The sequence below is a fragment of the Protopterus annectens genome, chromosome 2.part0, assembly GCF_019279795.1.
Source record: "Protopterus annectens isolate FY-2018-M chromosome 2.part0, PAN1.0, whole genome shotgun sequence".
Taxonomy (NCBI): Eukaryota; Metazoa; Chordata; order Ceratodontiformes; family Protopteridae; genus Protopterus; species Protopterus annectens.
The window spans coordinates 843664499-843682195 of record NC_056728.1 but is presented as its reverse complement, the minus strand read 5'-3'; the positions used below and the strand labels follow the sequence as shown (position 1 = coordinate 843682195).

Sequence of the window (17697 nt, the reverse complement as noted above, 5' to 3'; positions counted from 1 at the left end):
AACATGGAACATTATGGCAGGTACATAACTTCTTAATGTTATGTTCTCCCATCTCGCCTTTGTTCTTGCTGGTTGGGACTGCGTCCCCAGCACCTGGTTCTTGGGTGGCTCACTGGAACAAACTCTTCAGGACCGTGGAACCAAAGGATGTCCTATTCTGGGAGACCACATCCACTTTATAATGAGTGATAAAGGTATGAGTATTTGCCCATGTTGCTGCTGCACAAATTGAATCTAAAAGCAATTTGGCTTGGAAGGCAACAGAGGTGGCTAAGTCCCTGGTTGAGTGTCCTCTGGCCCTCCCTGGAAGCGTCTTTTTGCGCAAATCATAAGAATAACTGATTGTGTCTGACAGCCATTTTGATAAGGTCACTTTCAAAACTGGAGAACCTTGTTTATTGTCAGCAAAGGATAAAAACAATTGGTCTGATTTTCTAAGGTCTTTGGTCTTGTGTAAATAAAAATTTAATTGCCTATGAACATCCAGTTGGTGGAGTCTATATTCTGCCTTGTTGCCGTAATTGGAGAAGAATACAGAAAGCTCAATGGACTGATTTCTGAACATACTTTTGGTAAGAAGGAAGGATTGGTTCTAAAAGAGATTCTATCTTTGTGAAAAATTAAATATGGCAGGTGAATAGATAAAGCATGTAATTCAGAAACTCATCTAGCTGAGGTGATAGCAACCATGAAAAAGGGTTTTCCAAGATAGAAATTTCAGGGGGCAAGATGCTGCTGGTTCAAAATGTGGAAGAACCAGAGAAGCTAAAACCAAGTTTAGGTCCCGGGGGAGGTTCTCTTACCAGGAGCCGTAAAAGAGTTGCACCTCGTAAGAATGCTCTGCACAACTTATGAGACATGATGTTAGAACCCAAGTCTCCTACATGAAAATTGGAGATGGCAGCTAGTTGGACCCTAACAGTAGCTGCAGCTGTCTCTCTTTCAAAGGTTTCAGACAGAAAATTAAGAATCTTGTGAACAGGAGTAGTGAAGGAATCAATATCATTACTCTTCACCCAAGAAAAGAACCTCTTCCATTTTCTAGTGTAAATCTTCCTGGTAGTGGGCTTGTGAGAGGACACTAGGATGTGTTGTATTGCTGGGGAAATGTATGGCAGCCTGATAAGACTGGAAGTGGAGAAACCAAGCAGTCAGCTTGACAGTTTGGGGGGAAGGCTAGAGCCCGTCCGACTGATGCATCAGGAGGTCCGGAACTGGGTCCAGTATCCAAGACTCCACTTGAAGATGAAGGCAAAGAAATGGAAACCATATCTAACAAGGCCAGTAAGGAGCAATGCGAATGAGTTTGAAACCCAGTGACATTGCTTTCTGAAGTACCTTTGAAATTAGAGTGGAAGGTGGAAAGGCATAAAGTAGTCCCAGAAGCCAATCGTGAACAAGTACATCCCTGGATGACTGTCCTGGAGGGGGGACTAGGGCGAAATAGCTGCTGCATTTGTTGTTGAGGGGAGTGGCCAAATGATCGCAGCATGGGTGGCCCCATTTGTGAAAAATCAAGTCTGTAACTTTTTGCTTCAGGGACCACTCGTGAGGCATGACGATAGCCCTACTGAGCCTGTCCACTATCACACTGGATTCACATTCAGAAAACGTTGGCAAGACATCGCCCATTGCAATACTCGAAGTGCCTCCCGACACAAGGGGTAAGATCTGGTCCTGCCCTACTTGTTTATGTATCATAACACTGACATCGTGTCTGTCTGAATTGCAATGGTCCCAGTAGGTAGAGAGTCTTGAAGTGTTTGCAACGCCAGAAGCACCGCTCTCATCTCTAGAACACTGATGTGCAAATGGTACTCGTGAGGTTGCCACATTCCTTGGACAGTCTGTCCCAGATAATGCCCCCCCCCACCCTATCTGGGAGGCGTCCATGGTCACTGTGGCTATTGGATGGGGATATAGAAAGGGTCTGCCCAGAGTCACCTGGGGGGGGGAGACAAGCCACCATACTAAGTCCTTTTAGCAAGTTTTCATGATCAAGATCATGTGTGACATTGGTAAATCCTGCAAAGACCACTGAGCAAAAAGAAGCCACTGCAGAATCTTCATGTGGAAGCGTGCCAAAGGAACTAGTGTAATTGCTGTGGCCATTGAGCCCAAGACTTGTAATACTTCTCTTGCCTGAACTCTCGTCTTCTTTATGAGAAATGAAACTTGCTGATGAATGGTTGACACCCTGTCTTGAGGCAGCTTTGCTATCATGCATCTTGTATCTAAGTCTGCCCCTATGAAGGTAATAGACTGACAAGGCAACAAGGCAGACTTTTCGTAGTTTATGGCAATGCCTAGCTGGGAACAGGTTTGGATTGTGTAGTCCCGTTTTTTGATCAGTTGATGCTCGGTGGTAGCAATGAGGACCCAGTCGTCTAGATATGGAAGCACCAGGAATCCTAGATGCCTCAGGTGAGCTGTAACCACTGCCATACACATGGTGAACACCCTGGGGGCTGTGGTGAGACCAAAGAGCAGGGCTCTGAACTGATAATGACTGGCTCCCAGCCAGAAGTGTAGGAATCTCCTGGATTGCCTGTTAGTACACATCCTGGAGATCTATGGAGCATATCCAATTGTCCTGACCCAAGAAGGGAAGAATGGACTGCAGTGTTACCATCTGGAACTTCATCTTTTTACTGATTTGTTTAGCTTGCTGAGATCCAAAATGGGTCTTCAGTCCCCTGTCTTTTTTGGAACTAAAAAGAACCTTGAGTAAGTTCCGAATTCGATTTGGTCTGTGGGGACTTCTTGGATGGCTCATTTTTCAAGCATTTTTTGTACCTCTAGGATTGCTTGATCCCGAAGACTCAGTGGAACATCTGGGATAGATTGTTTTTCTTTTGGGGGGGGGATAACTGAAAAGGGAATTTTGTAACACCTGGATATTATTGACAGTACCTATGCTTTTTTCATGATAGTTTGCCAGGCTGCTGGGTACAGTGATAGTATGCCCCCGACTGTCTCCAGAGGCGGACAGTCGGGCCTTCCTTCAGGAGTGCTGGAAGGGCCTAACATAGAATGTATCTCTGTCGCCCTGCTGTTGTGGATCCCCTTCTGCCACAAGGGTGGTGTCTTCCATTGTTGTTTCCCCCTCTGCCCTTGAGGGAAAAATCTCCACATGTGTCAGGCGAAGCTCCCTGGGATTTTTGAAACCACATCTTTCCACTCTTCTGACCTTTAGGATAGGGTCTAGATGGAGTGGAAAAATGGACTCCTATGACAGAGACAATCTTGCCATCCTGTTCACACCTGATGAGATAAAGAAGTTATGTACCTACCATAACGTTCCATGTTAGTTGTCTTCATCTCGCCTTCCTTCTTGCTGTTTGGGTTCGGAGCCGATCCTCGGCTCTGACTCGGCTATCTTCTATAGCTCGAGAGCTATTTACTGGCTCGAGGCTACCCCTTATCCCAGAATGCCCAGCGTCAGCTACCCAGATCTAGTTTGTGATAGCGTACACTAGACATTAGTAGAATAACCAGTTTACTAAAACTGGTTGTCCAATACACCTAAACAAGGAAAGAGTTATAGATTTACCTAGCATGTGAAGTAATAAAAGATGCTCAGCCAGTGAAAACAAAAGGGAACTCCTCACAATCCTCTAGGAAGGGGAAGGAGGGAGGGACGCAAGAAGAAAGGTGAGATGAAGACAACTAACATGGAATGTTATGGTAGGTACATAACTTCTTTATGTTAAGTTGTCTATCTCGCCTTTGTTCTTGCTGTTAAGGACAGCGGGAGTCCCTAGCACCCTAGCACCTAAAATCCCAGGTGGATCATTGGAACAAACTCTTCAGAACAGTAGAACCAAAGGAAGCTCTGCTCCGGGAGACCATATCTACCTTGTAATGAGAGATAAAAGTGGGGGGGGGGGGTTTGCCCAAGTAGCAGCTGCACAGATTGAGTCTATGGGCAACCTAAACTGAAATGCTACAGAGGTGGCTAATGCTCTAATGGAATGACCTTTTAGTTTAGCTGGTAGCTCTTTATTTCGTAACTGATAAATAAAGGCAATAGTATCAGATAACCATCTGGATAAGGTCACTTTTGAAACTGGAAGGCCTTGTTTGTTGAAAGCATAAGAAAGAAATAACTGGTCTGACTTTCTTAGTTCCTTAGTTCTATGAAGGTAAAAACGCAATTGTCTGTGAACATCCAATTGTTGGAGCTTGTATTCTGCCTTGTTGCTCTGATTAGGAAAGAAAACTGGGAGATCTATGGATTGATTTAAATTGTTCTCTGAGCAGAGGAATAAAGGATGGACTGGTCCTCAGAGAAACTGAAGAGAACATATTTCCCATACCTGTTCATTGTACGAAACTCCTTGTTTGGCGGATGGACAGATGAAGAAGTTTCCGCAAGTTCCTTTTTAGTGGCTGCTACCGCCATCATGGCATCAACAGGGACCCTTTTGAAAAGGAAGGATTTGTCCTTGGGGGAAGTAATAAATGTGTTTGGTCTCCTTGGAACTGGTTCCGTGGTCTCTGGAGCAATCCACGCCTTTTGACTCACTACGGACAAAAGTGGATCAAAAGGCGGAGATACCCAAGAGGTGGAGGGTCAGGAACTAAATGCATCCAGGTAGACAGACTCATCCTCAGAAGGGGCTAGGGACTTTCACCCACCCCTCTATCTAAGGATTTCCAAGATGTCCAAAAATGAGACATCTTCGGAGGGGGACCATGGGACCATGGGGACCCTTCCGATTCATTTAAGTCTGTGTCTGATGTGATGGACTCAGGGGAGTCCAGATGCTTCCTCTTACATTTTTTTCTTCCGAAGGACCTCCTCCGAGTGTTTGGGGGAGGCTTCAGAAGAAGTGGGGTTGCCCAATGGAGCGTCCTGGTGCATAGGTTCCCTACGTTTGGAGGCAGGAGGAGGGTCAAAGGCAGGCACAGGCACCGAGGAGAAGGAGCCAATGGAGCCAAGGGTGGAGCGGTCTCAGTAGACAGCATGTTCCTCATCACCTTGAAGGCACCACAGCCCCAAGTCAAAGGAGCCTCCGGCTATGAACAGCCCAGAGATCTGTGAACTGAGAGCGACAGCTCCGAGGCTGATGTGGGAGCTGAGCTCACCTGCACCAAAGCTCCAAGATTGAGAGCAGGGTCGGACAACAGTCCGATGCCACTTCCCCGCTTGCAGCCAGTGAGAGAGTTTCAGCACCCAGATCCCTCGATGGACTGAGACATCGAGGAGATTGGAGCGGGTGTTGGAACCAATAAAAGAGAAGTAACCAGAGGCGATGGTTCCACCACCATCACCTCCATGCACTCTGGGAGTTGGAGGAGGAACCAATGGAGAAGCTGGATGGGCCGAAGGAGCCAATTCCTTATGGGCTGGGCTCGATAGTAATTTAGCAAGTGCCTGTGACTTGAGGAGCCTATTGACCACTCTCTCCACATCATGATCTGAAAGCCTGGAGGACCGAAAGGAGTGCGAAAAGGACCGGTGACTGCCGGCTCCAGATTGCAGCAAAGGAGATTGTGGTGCAGAGTGTACCGGCTCCAAAGAAGGAGACCTTGTTCTTTTATGGGTCCGGACTGGCTCCGAGGATACTGATGGAGCCACCAAAGACTTAGCTTTGTTGGAGGCAACAATGGGAACCAAGAGAGCCAAAGGTTTCACAGTGGGTTTTGTCTTTTCCGAACTCAGAACCGATGGCTTAGTGGATTTTTCGAACACTTTAGCTGGCTGAGGACCCTGAAACGAAGAATCTTGAGGGTTCTTCAGAAGGGCACGCAAAATTAACTTGTTCTTTCTCTCGTGCAGGACTCTGTAACTGAAAGCATGACAGATAGAGCATGAGTCCTGCAGGTGAACAACCCCTAAACCAGTATATGCAACTTGTGTGCACGTCCGTAAGGAACATTTTTTGGCAACACGAGTCGCATTTTTTTAACCCAGAGGGTTTTGACTCTTTAGACATAGTGGATAATTTGACAGAAAAAATTACCGCAGTGAGAAAACAAGGCTGTAACAGTTAACAGCACACAACAACTAAAAACAAGGCTGTAACGGCTAGCCCAAACAACAGGAAAAGAAATCTCTCTCTCTTTTTTTTTTTTTTTTTTTAAGGAAAGAGAAGAAGAAGAAAGGGGGAAAGCCTCTAATTTAAATGGCGACTCCCCCAATAGGAGAGCCTCTAACTTAAACGGCTATCCCATAAAGGGTGGGGAAAAAGAAGAAGGACCCTCTAATTTAAACGGGCTCAAAGGGGAAGGTACGCTCTAACAAGGTTAATTCAACAATAAAACCCTGGAAAGGATAAGAATATAAGTGAAAAAATATTAAGTACTTAGCCTGAGCCAGTAGTCGCAATCTCAATGCTGCAAGCGGCAAACGAGATCTGGGTAGCTACCGCTAGTCATGTTGGGATAGGGGTTGGCCTCGAGCCAGTAAAAGCTCTCGAGCTATAGTACATCAGCCGAGTCGGAGCCGAGGATCAGCTCCGAACCCAGCCAGCAAGAACAAAGGAGAGATGGGACAACATAACATCAAGCAACAATCTAAACAGTAAATTACTAGCATATAAAACCAACATTGTTAATCTTTGGTATTGCTGTATTAGTTAACGAAAATGTGTCATTTACTTAATGCTTGATCAGAAACATGACAGAAATATGGTGAAACTTGACTATTAGGAGTTTAACTCATTTTAGTCTATTAGAAATAAGGAATTAACTAGTCAAGTTACTATACATACAAAAGGTAAGCAAGAAAGGGAAGGAAGAAAGATAAGACAGTAAAGACTTTTTATAACTATTTCTATAATATAAATCAAATATAGCAAATAATGCATAAAGAAGAATATAGACGCATACTTTTCCCTGTGTGTGTGTGTGTGTGTGTGTGTGTGTGTGTGTGTGTGTGTGTGTGCGTGTAATATATATATATATATATATATATATATATATATATATATATATATATATATATATGTTGCATATATATACAATAATATAGTTTACATTACAGTTTTAAGTCCTGTTGATGTATCATTAATAATTAGGTTGCAGTAGAAACTATGAGAGACATTGCAGAAACTGCTATTTTAGATTTGTTTTTTTTTTCTTTTTTATATCAGTCCAGGAGCTCTTATCAGTGGTTCTCTTCAGGGATGGAGATGCCCAGTCCATATCTTCTGGAATAGATATGATATTATTGTTTTTGATAAACAATAATATCATCTCATTTATGTGCAGGATTTTTATTTTTGCAAGAAAAGTCAATTGAGTTATATTTTATAGGGCTCTTTCTCCACATAGTTTTTAACACCATTTATTTGTCCATGAAAGATAAAAACTTTATTATAATTGACCTTGGTGGTGTAGAAGATGTCAATGAAGCTGCGGCTGAAGCTGGGTTTTCCAAAGCTGGATGAGCCCTTTCAATACCAAATGAAAAGCCTTCTTTAAGATCTAAAACCTCAGGATAACGTGTTTAAGAAGGAAATAATATCTCCTCCTTCTGTTTTGTCGGGCAAGCCGAAGATTCTGATGTTTGATCTTCTTTCCCTGTTTTCCAAGTCATCTACTTTATTGATAAGCCAAGTATTTTGCTTCAGAAGAAAGCCTCTTTGAATTTCCTCCTCTCTGAGACTTCCTTCAATGTCACTCAAAGAAGTTTCAATAGTTGTTATCTTAGTCTGTTGCTGTTGAAGCATTTCTTTGAAAACATCTGTCTGCTTTTGACAGTTCTCTTTTAGATTTTGCAGATTAACCTTAAAATCATCCATTTTCATTGATAATTCTTGCAGTGTACTAGTCACCAGTTGTAGTTCCTTTTTTAGTGTTAGTTCAGAATGAGAGTTCTTCAGGCTATTCATTTCCCCAGTTGCTAATACACTCCAATATAATTTGACAGGAAATTTCTTACAGAAATCCACCAAAACTTGTAGTTTGTTATTTTAGAGTATTATCTGACTATTCAAAGAGTTTTTGTTAGAAAAAAATTAAATAATTTCCTAAATTTTATACTAGTTTATGGACCTCTAAAAATCTTGTTGCCTTTAGTTAGCCATTCAGGCTCCGCCTCTCCTAAGAGCAAGTTATCTTTGTTTCATCCAGTCATTCATTATTCTGATATGCACTTCATTCTCTTCGGGATCAAGGGAGAGCTGCATCAAAAGGTGCAAGACTTAGCACCAGTTCTGGCAGAATGCCAATCTACTGTAGAACACAAATGTTTGCACATGTACAGACATACACACCACATCAAACCTATGGACAGTTTAGAGGATCATCAATTCATTTACTGACATGTTCTTTATTCTACCAATTTTTTTACATGTGGGACACAAGAGAGTCTGTTTCTAACTTTCAGTCCTGTGACTTAATCTTATCCTGTCAAAATGTTGCTAACCATTCTTAGGTGTAGCAGATTAACTTGCCATTTAAAACTAACATGTCACCTCAACCTTTTCTATGATTCTGGGTACACCATCAGTTCCACTACATTAATTTTTATGCATCTCAGTTTGTCTAGCAAAGGAAAAAGTGAAAGCAAACAACATCCATCAGAGGAAGTAATGGTCCAGGTTTAACGGAAGTCAGTGAGGAAAATGTGTTCTATTTGCTGTTTATGAAGTAGTAGCTAAAACCTAACCGCCATCTAAGAACAAGCTAATACACCATAACATACAACACTTCGTATACCATAAAGACAAATGTCTGTACTTCTCCTTTTCATCCTAAGCACAATTTTTTCATTCTACTACTTACCATTCAAGAGGTATTACTGTAATTGGGAAATACATACCATGTCCTATAGATGCTTCCACAACCTTCAAAAGTATTAAAATGTACTCTTGCAATAGGTTTATTGCAGGGGACATGTATGTTTCCCTGAAATGCAGTGACTTCAGAAGTGATTGTGTTAATCAAGGGAGGGCAGAGTAGTTGATTGCCTCACACACACACACACACACACACACACACACACACACACACACACACACACACACACACACACACACACACACACACACACACACACACACACACACACAGGATATGAATTCTGTGTCAGAATGTTTTTGTTTCAGGTAGAATATGAAATCTTGATCACCAGGATTATGGCATGGAGCCCTTAGTGTAGTCTAAAAACTGTAGTAGACCTTGTTTTCAAAGCAATTGCATATATGGGAAGACATAAATACAATTTTACTTATTAAGTGTGAGAGATGAATAAAATTAAAGTAAGAACTTTTTTCATTTATTTATGTATTTGCATTTTTACTTTGTACTTTTAACTGTTATCTGTATCACACAGTCTCTATTTCAGATGATATGATTAATAAACACTTGAAAAGAATCTCTCTTACATGTGTTTTCAAGAACATGATAAATAAATAAGTGTACATCATGTTTACAAAATTGCTTTAAGTACTTTATAAGTAAATCTTCAAATAAAATGCATTCCTCAGACTTAAGACTCACTTTTAGCAATTTAATTTCCCGCATGGCAATTTTCTTGACCATTTTATCATCTTCACTCTCCAGAAATTTCTTGATAGCAACAATCCTCCCATTCTCTTTGTGTCTACATTTCATCACTATACCATAACTTCCTTCTCCAACTAGCCCAAGATTCTCATATTTCTCCATATTTATGGATTGCTTTCTGTGTTTCTGTAATAAGAGTACAATGATTAATATTAAAATGTAAAATTACTACTGGGATAATGATGCATCATAATGACAGATAATTTCAGAACCTAGAAATCCTTTAATGTTTTGCAGTGATGTTAGCCAATCTGTTTTTTTCACATATATTAAGCGAGCAACCACTTACACTTCAGACCTTTGAAAAAGTTAATTATAACTACAGAAAGTGGTCAACAGTGTTGTGCATTCTAAGTTATAAAGATATTTAGTACATGCATAGTATTCCATTCAAGACCAATATCTATCTATATCTCACAGACTTATGTATGCATGCGCCTGTGCGTGTGTGTGTGTGTGTGTGTGTGTGTGTGTGTGTGTGTGTGTGTGTGTGTGTGTGTGTGTGTATGTGTGTATATGTATATATGTAAGTCTATATCTATAGCTATATATATATATATATATATATATATATATATATATATATAGTACTTACGTATTATCGCAACCAGATTTGTAATGCTGTCTAACTCCTAATGTTTTCTTGAAAGGAGTGAATGCTTGAGTAAGAAGGTGTCTGTTGACTCCTACTGATAGGTTTTGCCAGTTAAACATGAGCAAGAAGAAGAAACGGAAGCCGGACTTTGGCAGCCAACTACGAGAGGGACAAATATTTCTTCATGCATGCATTTCTTTTTAAAGACAGCACATAGAACCATGTGCTCTATTACACTGACCACAGATTCAGGGCGACTGTGATACTCAAGTATGTCAGAGTATCTGCAGCTATTTTGATATAGTCTTCTGGTATGTTTTCAAGTTGCTTTCAGGGTTTTAAGTAGCCTTTGGATAGTGGATGTTTGGCTGGTTAGAGTTTAAAAGCTTGAGAGTGCAGTATGGGGTCTGATGGTGGTGTACTAATTGCAGAGGTTTATTGGTGTAGCAGAGAGTCAACAGTATTTATGAAATGTGAGTTAAATTTATTAGCTATGCTGTCACCAGGAGCATTTGTGGTGGGGGTAGGTTAATTAATATGGACATGATCTAGTAGTTGGTTAATGATGCCTGAAAAAAACCAAGCACTTTTGTGCCTAATTTACATCCTTTACTGGATGTGTTCAGTAAAATAGTACAGAGAGATGTACTAAAAATGAAGAATGAGAATCTTGTCTGCACTAAGAAGAATAACTTAACACATAGACAAGCCAGTGCTCTACAGGACTTGAGGAATGATAGAAATATATCAATAAGACCTGCTGATAAGGGTGGTCCTATAGTAATATTGGACAAATCTTCTTATGATAATAGCATGTTAGATATGTTGAATGACATTAAATATTATAAATCTATACCACTCACGAAAGCACAAGAACACATTGTTAATGTACATAATACCTTGGATGAATTATATAAGACAGAAATAATTGACTTAGATATGTACAATTTTTTATTCGTTGATAGTCCAACTATTCCAATAATCCAAGGGTTACCTAAAGTACATAAAAATGCAATAAACCCACCCATGAGACCGAGAGTTTCCGGTCAGGGGTGGGTTACAGAACCCCTATCAATACTAAATGAAAAAACTTTGAAACCTATAGTCAGTTCTAATATGTTCATTCTAAGAGATTCAAAACAATTTTTATTAGATCTATATGAAGGGACAGAAGCTATTACAGATATTGCCTCAATTATAATGGTAACTATGGATGTTTGTTCACTGTTTACTAATATACCTAATGAAGCAGGCATAGAAAGCATTAGGATGTATCTAAATAGACACTCTAACATTTCTGAGAATCATGTAGATTTCATTTGCTTGTTACTTAAATTAGTATTAAATAATGTTTTCTTGTTCGAACGAAAATTATATTTACAAAAGGATGGCGTGGCTATGGGCACATCTTGTGCCAATAGCTACGCCAACCTTGTGATGGCTTTATGGGAAGAAGAAAAGCTTTTCCATCTTGAAATGTATCAGAAATATGTCTGTTTTTACAGGCGCTTTGTAGACGATTTGTTTTTTCTGTGGACTGGCACATTTGACGAATTACATGAGTTCTTTAGAGAGATTAATTTGTTAACAACCTATTTGAACTTTACTATAAATAGTTCTAAGGACAATATAGCTTTTCTAGATGTATCTATACAGCGCTTAGACAATGGAAGGTTAAACACAGGGGTGCACAGAAAAAATTGCTATAAAAATATATTACTACATAGAGATAGTATGCACCCACAGCATATTTTTTCTAATATTATTACAGGGCAGGCTATTAGAGCTTCAAGATTAAATCTGCTACAAAGTAATTATGAAATTGAGCTAAACGACTTAAATAAAAGACTTCTAGTACGAAATTATGAACAAGCAGAAGTAGAAAAAAGTTTCTTAAATGTATATCAATTAAGAGATAATAAAGCATGTCCCATATTCTCTGAGAAAGGCCAAAGTTATTATAGGGAGATATATTCAGAAGAAACTGAGACTATGAGAAAACACCAAAAGCTAACTTTATTTTATACTCAAGATGTAAAATTGATTAAAGATGTAGTATATAAACATTGGGATATTTTAACCACCAACCCTGAAATTAAGGAACTGGTTGGAGAACATCCACAATTTATATATAAGAACAGAAAGAATTTACATAGACTGTTATGCTTTCCAGATTATTTAAAAAATAATAAAATTGACTACCATGGAACAGAACCATGTGGAAAATGTAACTTCTGTTCATATTTATCAAACGCTAACATGTTTGTGCATCCTAGTACTTCCAAGATTCACACTTTTAATATTAATGCATCGTGTGATACAGAACATTTAGTATATTTAGCCACCTGTATGGAATGTGCAGCATTTTATGTCGGAAAAAACGACAGAAAGTTGAAAAATAGAATCAGGGAGCATATATATCAGATTAGAATAAAATATGAAATTAATGCACTTTTGAAGCATGTATTACAGAATGGATCTACCCATTCTTTTAAATTTATGGTCATACAAACCAACATACCTAACCAGAGAGGGGGGGATATAAGGAATCGCACAGAACAAATAGAAGCTGAGTGGATAATTAGGTTGCAAGCACATAACCCCCCTGGTTTGAATGAAAAAATACCTATAAAACCTATTCTTAAAGGGAGAAGAATTAAATATTAATGTAATGTTTATAAACATATATATAAAAATAAATGCCTTACGCATATGAATTTCTATGAATTTGATTTTCTCTGGTTTGAGGCGATTAATTGAGAGAATCTTTTTATGCAAAGCTTTATATATGTATATATGTTTTAACTATATGCATTTTTCATCATTTTTTGAAAGTATGCTTTTTTATATTTTTATGTAGGCATTTTTTATGTATTAGTGTTTTAGTATGGGCAGGATTCACAAAGCCTCCGTGTAAGAGTTACAAGGCTTACACGGAGGCTGCAGTTAAATGGTGTGACGTCAGCATGCCATGCATATGCATGAGGGCATGCTGAATCACACCTAAGGCTAACACGGTCCATGTAAGTCAGTAGGGGGCGTGTCCGTAGGGCGAGCCCTGCAAACGGACACGCCCCCAGAAGAGTAAAAGTCCCGAAAGTAAACCCCCACGACAGAGTCCGTGTAAATGTGAATAAACACAACACAACACATACCCCCACAGACTATGAACATAAAATGTATAAATGAACATCTTATATTTTTTTTATAAGTTGTAAAGATGTTTGCCCGTGAGTGCGCTCGTTTGCTTGGTGTGCCAGCTTAGCTACAGTTAGCAGTCAGTGGAAAAGCATATAAGAACTAAATATGCAAAGTAAGCCAAGAAGCAATAGCGTAGCAGTAGAGACGTTGGCTGAAGAGGAGGCAGTCATGGTTCGAGCCCCCACAACATCAATTTTTATTTTTAGTGAAATAAGCACGAAACAATTCCCTGACATATATGTATATATATAAAATTATATTTTATGTAAAATGTAATGAAATGGGCCATGTATTTTGAAGAAATGTGAGATAATAAAAAAAAAAATGTCAGATGTGCCTATAGCTGAGCTACAGTCTAACAAGTTGAGGATATCTGCCTGTAGGTGAGCAGTGTTTTAACAGGTGTAAAATGAGTGCCCGTAGGTGAGCAGTGTTTTAACAGATGTAAAATGAGTGCCCGTAGGTGAGCAGTGGTTTAACAGGTGTAAAATGAGTGCCCGGGGTTGAGCAACATTTCAACAAGCTGAAACTGTGTGCCCGTAGCTGAGCTGAGTGTAATATGCGTGCTGACAGCCAAACGGCGCGTAAGCCAGCGTGACCCATTTGTGCTAAGCTGCGCACCGCGCCAACAAGATAACCGACGGGCAACGTTGAGCAAGCTGTATCAAAACTGCCTTTACACAGACACACCTCCTAGCCCGTGTAGACAGTCATAAAATATAAAAAGCAATGGCCAGGCTCAAACTCAGGATACCATGCACCATAGTCAAAATACTGAACCACTAAGCCATGACAGTTGCTCTTAGAAATGCAGTAATAGCATATATATATATAGGAATGAATGGAAAGAGAAGCATGACAAAGCAGGTTTTCTGAAGCTGATACATTTCCAAAATGGCCAATCACAGATAAGTGCAGGAAAAACGGCATATATAAGCCCCATAGGCGGGAATACACAGCATAACTGATTGTGGAACCGATTTGCAGTCAGGATGGCAGGTGTAGGAGAGGGTAGTTGCTTCTGAGCACAGAGGTGGGGCGTTGAGGAGTCCAAATATATGGTTTGGCTCCTCGTCCATGATCATGAGGCCCAACTCATGCAGGGCCAGGTCCTGTGGGGAGCATATAGGGCTGAGGCGTGGGACCGGTTGGCACATGATCTCACCAGTGCCACAGGAATACCAAGGACTGGTGAACAGGTCCGTCACCACCATGCGGACCTGAAGAGATGGAAGCAGGACCAACTGGACCATTGGATCCAGGAGGCCCGGCAAATGCCCAACGCCCCACTACTGAGTAAGTTACATGTAATTATTTATGTAAGAAATTAACCTAGCTGATATTATGGAGATGTGTATGCCAATATTACTTCATTTATATTACAGCTGCAGGTGTCCGTTCCATGAACCGTCGAGCCTATGCCGATAGGCTGGTGCGGTTGCGCCACCAGGCAGGTCAGTAATTCTCTCCCTGTAACTGTAAAAAAATATATAAGTATGACAATTTGCAAAAGAGTGCAGTGTAGTCACTTATTAATAAAATGTGCAAGTAAGAGTGTAAGAGAGTTTGCAAGTATTGCTTGATTACAAAAGTGTGATGCAGCCTGTAATCCAAAAATAAAAATGAAACAAGTCTGAAATAAAGATGTCCCACCTGTAATATAATAGTACATAACCTGCAGCAGGCTGAAAAGTGCAGCTACAGAAGCTGAGTAAAACACATGTGTGAAATATATCCCTGTTTAAATTCTGAAACATGACATAAGTGAGACTGTTGAAAAGGATTGTTATAACTAAAAGTAAAACATGTCAATAAAGCCTAGAATTAAGTACCATCCTGAATTGTAAAAATAAAACAAGTGAGAGAGTGTGAGAAAGAGGTATGAATCCACCAATAAAGTAGTAATAACTCCTGAATAAAGTATACTGCAGTCAGTACAGAATTAAATGAATGTGACAGGCAGAACCAAACGGCAACATGTGTTGAAAAAAGTACTGAAGCTGGAATGTGTGTCCCAAAATCTGGATATGTTGCTCTCAGTTTGCAATATGCAGATAGTATGGTTGTATGAAATACCAAACATCCACAGTTGTCTAGAGCCATATAAAGCAAATGTAGCAGGATGATGTAGCTGAACAGAGCCAGATATGAATGTGTATGAATAAAAGTGAAATGTATATTGATGTAGCAGTAACATTCCTATCACCAACATGCATAAGTTTACACATAGGAAACTGTAGTCAGACCTGTAGTGTGTATATATCTGCAGCTAGTAGAAATGTACAGCATATGTATAGGTATTTGAAGTTGTTAATGAAATATTTCTTCACCCTACCCTATAACCACAAATAATCCATTCCACGTGAAATGGGTATGTGTATTCACAATTAACACCCCTGGACATTTGTCCTGTTGGTTCATACATATTTGCATGTACGTTGATGCATGTGCCCTGTTCATACATCCAAACCTGATGGCCTGTTGCCATCAATCAACCCTGCATGTTGTTGGATTGTGTATTGCTGTTCAAATTATGCATGTGTTATGCTTGCTGTTCAATGGCTTGAATTTATGGGTGTTTGGTTAATGGGAATACTAATGCATGCTGTTACAACTAATTGTGAATGGTATTGTACGTTACTAACCCAAACTGTCATAACATAATGCAAAACATAGGATGACAGGGAAGGCAGGTTCCAGCGGACCCACCTCTCCCACCTCAGCTGGCGAGTGCACCTGGCAGTAGTGCCCAGGCCGGACCCTCCTCCGGTGGCCCTGTGCCACCTGCAAGTGGAAGCGCTGCAGGGGATGGGGCTCATCCCCCCATGCAAGTGTGGCCGGAGGAGAACATCCACTCACCCTCCGTAGTGTCCGGACTGTGGTGCGTAGGGAGATCCGGCACGCTGTGCTTGGGCCCCTACACCAGCTTGAGGCACGGGTGGCACAACTCATGGGTGTGCCTGCTGCCCGGCCTACACAGCCCCCAGCACAGCCCCGTCCTGGGCAGTGAAGGCACAGTGGCAACTGCCCATGGGTGGGGATCTCAGTTCCACTGTTGCCATCTGTGGACTCATGGGCTCGAGATATCCAAACATCCATCCCAGTCAATTGTGTAACCCCCCCCACATGTGTCATACACCACCCCTGTATGCATCTTGTTTGTCTTGTCTGTTAACCTCCCCTACCTACCTCCCCAGCTATACCGACTTCCTGTACCTGACATACCACTGTACCCACAAAAAAATTACGCCCCATACATAGCTGCCCATTTTGCACACATGTCTGCTGGACATGTAAACTGGCAATTACAATTGGCTGTACCACAAATATTATTGTTGTCCTCACACCTCTCTCAGGGGTTGAAGGTTTCAAATTTCACACCAAATTACAAACATATGCACAGCTGTTGCTGACGAAGAAATGGGCAGCTATGGGCCTTTCCTACATCCCTCCTGCAAACCCCAAGCTTGTTTTCCTACTGTCCTACCCTCTTTGAGCCCCCTTTTTCACCACTTTCCTATCTCCCCATTTTCTTTTCTTTAAAAGAAAATAGCATGGGTGTGCGCAAGAGTAAGCACTTTTAAGCAGTAATAAGCAGGTGTGCGCTTCTGTGTGCTTAGCTAAGCGTGTCTTGTGAGCTAGCGGCAGTGCGCTTGCGTGACCTCAGCAAACCAGCGCTAACCCGCTTACAACTGCTTAAAAGTACCTTAGTCACTCTGAATGACAAGGCCTGTAGTTTTCTCAGCAGCAAAATAAAATACCTCCCTCAGTCTTGAACCCAGGATCTTGGAAACACTAGTCTGCATGACTTATCACTAAGCCATGACTGCTATACAAGAACATTGTGCTGAAAGAAATATATCATAAAATAGTAGGAATTAATGTAAAGGGAATATAGCAAGTCTAGTACACAAAGCATGTCATGTATATTTACTGTCAAATCTAGTGGATTTGTAAAATACTACTGTGTGCTGAGAAACAGTCATGCTAGTTGGTAGCTACTAGGTAATAATGTCACAGTAGCATTTGGCAAGCCACACACATACTCAGAGCAGGATAAACACTGCCATAGTTGAATAGTTAAGAAATCAGACATAGCAACTGTGACTGAGTTACAGGGATGTCCCTGATGTGAAAACAAATGTCAACTGTGCCCCACTGACACCCTGTCAAATGTACTAACAGTAGGCAGAAAGGTGTAACTACACATGCAGTGGTGACTATGACTGACTGAAGGTATGCACCACCTGCACGTCACAAATGGTGTACTAATACATATGCTTGAAATAACCCACAGTCACAACTGCAGAGTATCAGAATATATCATTGGAGTAACCCACTGCTATGTACCATTACATGAGGCTGATAAAAGATGCACTGGA

General features: G+C 40.7%; 1 protein-coding gene across 1 annotated transcript in view; it reads right to left on the bottom strand.

The window, feature by feature from the left end:
- The window catches only part of CDKL2 (cyclin dependent kinase like 2), a 2041037-nt gene that overhangs the window by 1777854 nt on the left and 245486 nt on the right, over positions 1 to 17697 (bottom strand). Inside the window, exon 2 of the mRNA XM_044060356.1 lies at positions 9454 to 9645. Within this exon, the coding sequence (XP_043916291.1) occupies positions 9454 to 9621 (168 nt within the window). The 5' untranslated portion in view covers positions 9622 to 9645. The remainder of the gene's footprint in view (positions 1 to 9453; positions 9646 to 17697) is intronic.